Genomic DNA, 11,648 nt, shown 5'->3' on the forward strand with positions numbered 1-11,648 from the left:
TTACATTATAAATATATGGTTATTACTTTTAATGGAAAATAATAAGTTTTTCTTATTTTTTTTTTTTTTACTGTAAAATATTGAGGCATTGGCGTTAACAATGGCCGTAGTATATAAATATTTAATAATATTACGCTGAATTTATTTTCCTTTACTCCGCGCACTACGCAGAACAAACAACTGCACCGACTCATGGTAGGATGGAAGGATAACAGATAACTGATAATTAATTTACTTACTAACGCATAGTAGTTTTCAGTGGGGGGGGGGGGGGGTAGGTGTGCCTAAATAGTAAATACTAAATACTTAGGTACACTAAAAATAAAACCCATATTTCCTTAAATCATTGAGAACCACTCACAGTAAATTTGAAAACAAGTTAATATTATGATCATATTCATATCGCTAAATCATTTACCACAAGTCTAAATTATGAACTGAGAGTCTGACACTATTTATGTGCCCCATAAGACAAGACGTGTCTACCCACAGGGTATGCAAGCGCACACCCTGCATACTCCATGCGCACGCCTATGACCGTAAGTACATAAAATTTTGACTGAGTGTTAATTTTGAGCTGTTTACGGACATTTGTAGTTTCCGTTGATTATATTTTTTTTTCTATAAATATCAATAAAATGTCATTTGTTGGTTAAAAGCTTGAAAATTTAATAGCAGGTTCTATTATATTGTTTCAAAGGCAGATGAAAAAAATTAAAAACCCGTAGTCACAATTTTTTTTTATAAGCATCTAAAGTTCAAATATTAACAAATACGTAAAAATGTCGAAAATTTGCAAATTATTTTAGGTTAGAAATTCAAAAATTTTCTTTTTAAATCTAAGATTTAATACAATATTAATAACAATACAATAAAAATAATAAGTAATACGCAATATTCGGAACAAATCTACTTTACCGGGCACCCTTTTTTTTCAACTTTTTTTTTTTTAAAATACATGTTTTTTTATGCTGAATTCAAAACTGTTTGAAAAAATTCCCGCAAACTTACCATTCAAAAGTTATGGCAATTTAAAGTTGCAGTGATTACGCGTGTATGGGAACTCGTCGCTACGCTCCTTGGCGCCGTCGCTGCGCTCCGCAAATCGAAAATATCCCCCGATTTTTTGTGTAAAACCACCTCAGGTGAACCTCGGTTTTCCTCAAAATTATTTCTAAGTACAATTATTGGCGGCGTGGTCACTCGCTCGTCGGTAATCCATTCAAAATCTGTGAAAATTCAAAGTTGCAGTGATTACGCGTGTATCGGCACTCGTCGCTACGCTCCTATCGGTGCCGTCGCTCCGCTCCGCAAATCGAAAATATCCCCGGATTTTTTGTGTAAAACCACCTAAGGTGAACCTCGGTTTTCCTCAATATTATTTCTAAGTAAAAGTATTGCCGGCGTGGTCACTCGCTCGTCGGTAATCCATTCAAAAGTATTGTGAATTTGATAATATCGACAACTTCGAATTGCCATAACTTTTGAACGATATGTTTGCGGGAATTTTTTTAAACAGTTTTGAATTCAGCATAAAAAAACCACGTATTTAAAAAAAAAAAAATTGAAAAAAAGTGGTCCGGCAAAGTAGATTTATACCCAATATTCCTCATAAGTTTGTCTACCTTTTTCAAAAAAAAAAATGTCTACAAGCAAGTCAAATTAAATTTTTATGAGCGTTTGAAATTTATATTTTTACAACATATTTTGATATTCACTTGATTTCTCATATTACGATTTTCTTATTCTGTTGTAATTAAAATAAGAATGACTGTAGATACTTGAAAATTTCACTGAATGTTCATATTAGCATTTTCTATACACGATAAATTTTTTAAAATATTTTGACTCTTTTTGAGCTTTTTACGGACATGGTCAGTTTTTACTCAAGCGAAAATTTAACATAAGGCTCCCGACATAATGTTACAATAGCAGTTGAAAAATATTAAAAATACATAGGCACAATTTTTTTTTATAAGCATTTAAAGATCGAATTTTGACAAAATGTATCAAATTTAAATTTGAGTAATTATTTTGTAGTTAAAAATGTATAAAATGTTCAACTTTTGTATCTAAGATTTGAAAATTTAGAACAAGATTCCACGTAAGTAATTAATTCTGTTACCAAAAATCTAAAAAATACATTTACACAGTTTATTTTTATAGTCATTTTAACATGTATATACAAATTAAAATATAAAAAAACGATTCATTTCTTACTCAAAAGTTTGATATTAAGTCACTTCACTTGCACAGTCCGTAGAGATCTGTAGTTCGCTTCTCTACTCGAGTCTCGAATACTCAAATATTACCAGATATTATAAGCGTATGATAAACTAGTATATTAATAATTAGTTAATTTGTAATTGCTAAGTGTTGTAATTAAAAACAGACCACAGTATAAAATACCCGGACGTATAAATTATTCCACAAAACCTTAATGAGAATGCAAAAAGGGGGTGTAACTGTATGCGGTAGATCTGATACTAAGTTCGAGACACGCGGCATACCAACATAAATGCGTTTTGTCAGTGTGGATATTATATTTATATTGTTATTACCTACTAATTATCAATATGGTAAGCGGTAAGTTGAATTAATATTATACAATTACAACAAAATAACAACTATCGTTATTCTTAGTTATTTAATATCATGTAATTTCCTCCAAATTTAAACAAAAAATAACTACGAAAATAAATTAAGTTTTTATATTTTTGAGATTTCATGGTTACAGAATAACCTATTTACCTACGTGGAACCTTGTTTTAAATTTCAAATTTTTAGCTATGAAAGTAGTATATTTTATACATTTTTAACTACGAAATCATTTTTAAATTTTATAAATGTTGTAAAAAATCGAATTTTAAATGCTTATAAAAATAATTGTGCCTATGTATTTTTAATATTTTTCAACTGTTGTTGAAACAATATATTAGGAGCCTTGTGCCTATTAAAATTGGCAAATTATTTCTAGTTAGAAATTCATAAAAATTGTTCCATACTTCCATCTATATTTAAGATTTGAAGTTTTTAAAATTCCTGTTACGTTTTCCTACATTTATTAAAAAAAAAAAAATAAAGTTTACCGGAATTAATTTTTTGCGTATTTTAAGTTATTCACCCTTAAATTAACAAATTCTCATAAAAAGATTTCCTTATTTTGTTGTTATTCAAAAACTATTAACCGTAGGTACTTGACATTTTTATCAAATATTTATTTTGTCATTTTATATTCATGATAAAATGTCCAACATATTTTAACTCGTTTTGAGTAATTTAAAATTTTTTATTCTATAAATTATAATAAAAACGTATTCGTTGGATCAAAAAGCTTGAAAATGTAATACAAAGTTCCTTATAACTTATAAGTTTATTTAATAGAGTTGAAAAATATTCCTAATAAGAGCCTGAAAATTCCTTGTACGTTTCTCCGTGTTTGGAAAACGATTCAATGAATTTTGCCCATAATTTTTCAAATTTGTGTTAACTCAATCTAAACAATATATTACTTGTAAATTAAAAACACAGTTAATTGATTTTCTTATGTAAAAACAATAAGTCATATATTGAAAGTTCACTTTCATATCAACTTCAAAGATATGACTTATGAGACATTTTTTTTGAACCATACGGAATTTTGTAAGTGTTTTTATGCCTTAACATCCAAACCCTAAATTAACTATACATAATATTTTGTAATAGGGGTGTAGGAGTGCAGGGAAAACGTTGTGACTATACAGTTCACTGTTTTTCTACTTTCTACAATTTCACGTCGCGAAACACCACGTTGTATATGTAATGAACTGCATTGTCACAACTTTTTCACTATAATCGGCGTAGAAGAAAATCGAAGGAGTTTTACTGCCAGACACAACAATTTAATAAAAACTCACGCACTATTGTTAGTTAAATCAATACATTCATCGTTCCGCTCAGTATCTATAAGAACACAATATTATTCCGCGCTGAATATAAAATAAATTAAGATTTTTCACTGACAATACATCGTACCTATAGTCCCATTTATGTGAAATATGACATATTGAAAAAAATGTAACAATTATCAATTAAATTTAGTTACAATTACCTACGTAAGTACGTAACTGGAAGATTGTATATTAGTTCCTATCTCGACACAACACACGATACTTAGCTGTGAACTCGGCTTTAACTATGATTCCCGGGAAAAAATTGTTCTAGGTAGGTATTTGACCGAATTTTGTGGTTAGTAAATAGTGGAATAAAATAATGTTACCATAGTATATTCCTAAAACGGCTATATAACTAATCGAACAATTATTATTACTGCACTTCACCACCACAATCAATTTTGTCAATTTTTGTTTTCTTGGAACATGTAGGTATATTGACGAGTTGTGAATATTAAAAATTAGATATATTTTATGATATTATTATGATTAGAGTAATTCATTTTAGTATGAGGCATTTTAGAATCTACTACAGTAGGTAAAATTCATTTTTGCCAAAAAAAAATTACATTTGAAAATGTAATTTTGTGTATAACATAATATGAACATATACATTATATTATAATAATACACCTTCTTGTTATTTGAAATGTCATTTAGTCCAAAATTCAATAACGTACATTCAATCACTACAACACAGTTAAGCAAACTTCTAATTTCTAATTTTTATATTGAAATAAATTTTTTTTAATGATGGAAATATTAGTTAAAATGATAAGAATTTAGTTTATTTTAGTAAACAATTTAATAATATTATACGTTTCATAAAAATAACTAATTTTTGATTTTCAACATATTTTATTCAAGTATTAGAAAAAATTATAAGTGGTGCTCATGAACATAAAATACCATTTTGAGTTAAATATATTTTGTTTTTAGAATTATGTATTGTAAGTTTCAAAATCACTGTACAAAATTCCAGTAAAATAATTTACATTTTATAATAGTACAAAATAAATTACCTACTTGTAAATGAAAATTATTTAAATTTATTAATAGTGAATAAATAGTTATTCCATACACAATTGAAGTGAAATTAAATTTAAAAACTTAAATTGGAACCATACTACAGTATAAGCCTATTAATATTTCATGCATTTAGTATTGCAATTCTTGTAGGTATCTTACCTATAATAAACAGTCATATTTATTATTTTGTACAATACACATTTTTTGAATACCATTTAGTATGGTGCAAATTATTTTTGAAAATAGTACAATTCTATATTTCTTTTTTTTTAAACAATATTTGAGCTTTGAGCAAGAAAACAAGACAACATACTAAAAATAATGATTTAACTATTAGTATTACTGTTGGTAATTTACAGTTGAATACAATGAAAATAAGACTATAGTCAAAAGGCAGGAGAGTATAACCATTCCCTTTATACAAATTATACAAAATAATATTCAAGTTCTAAATTAAACTTTAATTATCACTTTTCCATAGTTTTATTGTCTTGTCATTTTCTAAGGCTGCTGAAGCAATTATATTTGCTGTTGGATGACACGAAATACACAAAACTACATCTGAAAATCAATAACAAGTTAGATAGTGTTTATTGGTTCTATACTGAATGTTTATTTTACCCTCTCCAACTACAGCAGAGGCTAAGAGGCTTATATGACTTTAACCACTTACTAATAAACTGTTCAGCTTACTCTCTCTTTCATAAGACTAAATTAAAAATACCTTTTTCCCTCTCTTGGTCTCTGTCTTACAAGCACATAACATACCAAATTTACACTCAGGACTATACTTATGCTTTGTAGTTTTAAAGATTAGAGTGAATCAAACCATTATAAAACTTAATAGTAATAACTGGAATTAAAAAGAACTAAAAAATATGGTCTCAACTTGATAGTAGCACAGGCTATTGTAGTAAAATGTTTATTATAGTACATAATGTTAAAACCGATAACTAATACAATAATGCTAAAACTAATTAGTCATACGACGAGTTAAAAATACGAACAAAGTCCAAACAAATACGATACATTTTAAGACTTATTTTGTTTTACGAATTGATAAAAATGCCGAAAACTCGTCAGTCAGTTGTCTGTACACGGCGTGGATGACGTTATGTTGCATGTGTGTTACTTTAATCGTTTGCGGTTTTTGGCAGTATGTCTGTATCGTCACTATACATTGTTTTTTCGCTCATTGTTTCAACTTAGAGAAGAAGACATGTAATATAATAAAATCAGTGAAATATAGCTATTTTTTTTTTAAACGATTAAAAACATTTTTAGTGGCTCTTTAAAACCAGCACAATTTTGTATATTGTAACTTTTTGCTCTTCTGTCAAAAAAGATTGCCAACCCCTGATCTAGAACCTAGATATAATAATATATACTATTGCAAAACTTAAATAGTACCAGGGCAAAAACTATATCTTAGCAAAAAGTTTAATATGAATTTAAAATAAGTTTACCTGTATGAGCTTCTAATTTCTGTACAATTTCTTTAGATTGTAAATTCCAAATATATATCACATTATCTTCAGATCCAGAAACTATCCACTACAATAATATAAACAAACAAAATAAGCATATACTAAATAGTTAATAATTAACATATAACACTTGCCTTTCCACCTGTTACAGAAAAATTTGCGAATATACAAAATTTCTCATTTTTATGGCCAACATAAGTTTTTAGACATTTGCCTTTAGCATAATCCCATAATTTAAGTGTATTATCAAGAGTAGCTGCCAAGATGTACTTTCCATTAGGTGAGAATTTTACGAACGAAACGGGTGGACGATTTTCATCATCAACAAGTGTTTTTAAACATTGACCACTGGCAGTATCCCAAATACGACTAAAGTAAAAACAAGCCATATAAAAGTATAAAATGCATATGAATGAACTAAGGAATTATTTTTTTTTTTAAATTACCATAAACCATCGTAACTACTAGAAACCACAAGGGACCCATCTCTAGTAAATTCAACAGCACTAACTGGATCAGAATGGGCAGGAAGTATTTTCAGACACTTACCACTTTTTACTTCCCAAATTCGTACACTTTCATCAAACTAAATAAATAAACAAATTATATAAAACAATGCATGTTTAAAAATAAATTAAAAATTGTTACTAAATATTTAAAACTTACAGATCCAGAAGCTATCAGAGTTGATTGTGGATTAAAATTACAACAAAAAACATAGTTACTGTGGCCTTTAAGAGTCTTGACACATTTTGACTAAAAAATAAAATTATTATCAAGTGGTTTAATAAATTAAATGTGCATTTTAATTTTTTAAGACTTTTCAATTCTAATGTAATATTCAACAATGAAATAAAATACATATTTTTGTATAGAACAAATTAAAATATAAAGTAAATTATTATTAGATAGTAAATAATATAATAACACCATGCAAGTTCACCCCATTTTTTTTCTTCAATAACGTAGTTATTCAAAATCTGATTTTTTGAATTATTGAATATTAAATTGAATTTAAGACTATATTTTCAAATTCTTGAGATTTTTCATACTACTTAAGGAGTGCCTTGTGGAGATACAAACTTCTATTTATCAAATGAGAACACCCCTGTTCAACTATAAATTATACAGTAGATCACTTTTTCTGAGATTGTTTACGTATCAAAATCAAAATTTGTACTATTCGTTTTTGAGCTATTTAATTTTGTGTTCTAAAGAACCTTTTTATCCTTAGAACACAAAATAAAATAACTCAAAAAAGAATGGTACAAATTTTGATTTTGATACGTAAAAAATTTCATGGTAATAGGATTATATCCCATGGTAATGGGATATACGATATGGGGACTATGATGATTTGAAAATGTATTGTAGTCATTAATATTAATTTATCAATAGTAATTTGTAAAAATTGCCCAAGTATAATAAATACTGGATCCAATTTTACGTCTATCTTATATTTATGTGTATATATTTTAAGAACTGTTATCCTTAAAACAAACATTTTATTAACTAAAAAACTACTGATTCAAATTTTGAATTCGGCACAACAAAATTTTCAAAAAAAAATTAACTAAATAATTTACAGTAAAAAATAAGGTTCTTATTTGAAAAACAGAAAAACAGTTGGTATTCCACAGGACACTGCTAAGTGTTAAAAAAAAAATTAGATAATTTGAAAATACAGTCTTTGAGTATATTTAAAAATTCCAAAAATCAGATCTTGAATAATTTCATTATTGAAGGAAAAACTGGTGGTGAGGGTGCTTGTTGAATGACTAAACAAAAAATTAGTGATTTTTTTTTCAAAAACATTTTATTGCGACACTGAAAAATGAAGTAATTATTGATCTATCCAAATGTGCTTGAGAAGATATTGGTGTTCAATCTTGTAGTTGTTCTATATTATATTTATTTTTAGTTTAGGCATTTTTAAAATATTAAACAATTAATAATTACACTAACTACTATAATAATAGTTGAGGAAAATTGGATAATTGAAATATTTAGATAATTTATTTAGTTAGATACAATGAAAAGGTACTAAACTAAATCTTATAAAAAGAATATATTTTTATTCCATTCCAATTATATCACTCACAATAGACAACACATTGTGTTGTTTCTCATATCATACAAACTTACAATTTAGAAAATGTGGTTTCAGCAAAACTAATATTGGGTTGTTAGCTGTAATATTAGAGTAAATTAACTTATTATCAATCATCAAGTTAAAAACATTTCCCTTGTTTGTTCATATATTTATTTTAGAATACTTGGATTTTTCTTTGATAATAAGCATTTTTAAATTGTAATATCTTACATAACTTGCTGAAAAATTGATATATTGAAAAATCAAAATGTACAACAACTGATTCTGTTCTTAACTCTAAGTTTTTTAATTGGTCAATTCACTCTAATATCAAAGACAACAGCACAAAATCGGTAGTCCTGAATTTAAGGTAATCTGTTATTTTGAGTGTTTGTTAGAAGGATATAACACATGTAGATGTGATGTTCTCTTGGAAATTAATAAATAATGAAACATCTAATACCTTTTATAATTATGTTAATTAATTAGATAATTACTCTAAAATGAATTCTTACCGAACTTAATTCCCAAACTTTTAACGTCTTATCATCAGAGGCAGATACTAAAAGACGACTATCTGATGACCAACTAATATCACTGATTCCTAACTTGTGTCCAGCAATAGACTTTTCAAACTTGCCATCATAAGCACCCCAAATTTTAATCAATTTATCAGCAGCTATAAACAATAATTAAAATATTGAATAGGTCAAATATTATAGCATAATCAACATTATTTATTATACAAAACACTTAAAAATGTGTTCATTTGAGTTTATTTCAAAAATATTCATCGTGAAACTAAATAAATTTTATATTAGTTTAAAAAATACAATAATTTTATTGAAGAGAAAGATTTTAGTGAGTTATCCAATATCAGTCCGCAAACAAATTATGCTCTCACAATTTTTTTTTTTTTAAGCGATTAATACTATTTACACATTATGAACAAATTATACTAGATCATTTATGATATATCCGTTTCACTGATCCCCACGTATATTAGTGAAAAAATAATAAGATGTATCATTATTACCTAATGTCAAAAGACTGAAAGAGTTATGATATCAAACATGGTAATTATTAACATAAAAATGATAATATCGTCGATATGTAATTTAGTAATATATTAATATCGGATATTAGTTTGTATATCATTATAATAGTATACATTCACTGTAATAATTTATAAATATATTAGTAATTATTATTTGAAAAAGTAATGAATCTTAAAGAGGTGAATATGTACTATAATTAACAATCTGCAATCGAGTTCCTATAATGCCAAATAAATTTATATTTATTTACGCATATTACCTGTATAGTTTGTTTATAATGTGTACACAGAGCATATTATTAAGTAGGTATAAAGTTTCTTAGAATATTCTTGTCCACCCTTTAGTTAAATAATGTAGATAATTGAATTAAAAACACACAGATATTAGTCCAGGGGTTAAAGTGGGGGGGGGGGGGTACGCTGGAGGACTGAGTCCTCCTACCTCTGGCAGCGGTTAAAACACGTCGCCTTAAACAAATTAGGATTTTATATATTAGACATTATACATAAAATTATATATGGAACACTGAAAACTATATGGAGACATTAGTCCCCTCTGGAATTTTTTTCCATTTTAACTCCTGGATATTACAATCTCGAATATAAAATTGAAGAAAGAAGACTCACATGAGCTCGCAAGCCATTCACCATTAGGACTGAACTTCACTGATGACAAGGCCATGGTGTGACCAGCCAATGTAAATTTTAATGAGTAATTTGGTTTCTAAAATGTCAACATTGCTATAAAACTTTCTAAAGATAAAAGTCGTATAAAAACACTATTACCATATTGCTGGAAGATTTTTCTCGATCTCTGGCCGGCTGCATACCTCAGCCTAGTGGTGATGTAGGGCCGCTTACAAATATTGAACAGTTCCTTCGAATGTTTTTTCCTTAGAGTTTCTTATTTACTGTATTATCTGAAAACCGAATAAACACATCAAGGCATCAAGCAGTATAATATGACAGTATTATATTTTATAACATTTATACCAACAGTCTGTAGGATTTCCTATAAACACAGAGTTTTGATCACTGTCATCCAATCTTTGCAGCTCATAGTTATCCATTGCCAATGCCGTCCTTGGAACAAAAATTGAACAAACCGTTTGTTCCATGATAAATATTTATCAGTAGTTGGTGATGAAGTTCGGCAACTTCAAGACCGGGCCCATACAGTTCTCCTATAGATAGATAAGAATTTAGTTGGCGGGAGTTCAAAATTGTAACCCATACCAACCTCTGTTTTTTTAAAAATTGCTATAAAAAAATATTGTGTTATTGTACTCGTAATCACTATCTGGGTAAAAAATGTTTATTAATTACATTTATTATTATAATAGTACCTATAAATTATTTAACATTTAATTATTAAATAATTTATAATTTTAATATAAAATTGATCACAACTATGCTCTTCAAAGTATGTATTTCTTTTTCTTTCATTAATTTATCATTAAATACATACAATTGAATACAAAAATTATATACCTTCCGTAAGCATAGCTTATGTCGAAGGTATAGAGTTAACTATTTTATATAATATATAATATGTAAATTTACAATTTGATTTTAGGTGATTACATACTTATTATGAACAATACAATACAGTAAATTATTTTCTTATAGATTAGATTTTTTAAGAGAAAAAAAAAAAAGAAAACAGATAACAGAGTTTTTATTTACAGATATAAATAATTATTGATCTAGAGACATAAACAACCATTTTACAACTAATGTTTTGGCATTAAAAATTTTACAGACAATGTTTTTTTTTATAATTATTGGCATAGAATTAAAATAGGTTGGACGAAGGTAGTCCACACATTTATGACCAAATGATTTTTTTAAATAACTAACTTTTGCATCATAAGCTACTGTTTCTCTTTTATTTAGATTTAACCAGTTATTTGAGTTATTTACTACCCATAAGATAGCATCATTTAAATAAAAAAATATTTCTTTTCTAGTTCCCCAAGAGAATATTTTACTGAACAATAGTGACGACGAAGAAGACTTTGATGGTAAATCGTTGAGCATAAAGTTCTAAT

At 27.2% G+C, this 11,648-nt stretch overlaps 1 protein-coding gene across 1 annotated transcript in view; it reads left to right on the forward strand.

Moving 5' to 3' along the window:
* LOC107883417 overlaps nt 1-11,648 on the forward strand; it is a 19,540-nt gene that overhangs the window by 7,627 nt on the left and 265 nt on the right. Inside the window, exon 5 of the mRNA XM_029485353.1 lies at nt 11,568-11,621. Within this exon, the coding sequence (XP_029341213.1) occupies nt 11,568-11,621 (54 nt within the window). The remainder of the gene's footprint in view (nt 1-11,567; nt 11,622-11,648) is intronic.

Source organism: Acyrthosiphon pisum, chromosome X (assembly GCF_005508785.2).
Source record: "Acyrthosiphon pisum isolate AL4f chromosome X, pea_aphid_22Mar2018_4r6ur, whole genome shotgun sequence".
Lineage (NCBI taxonomy): Eukaryota > Metazoa > Arthropoda > Insecta > Hemiptera > Aphididae > Acyrthosiphon > Acyrthosiphon pisum.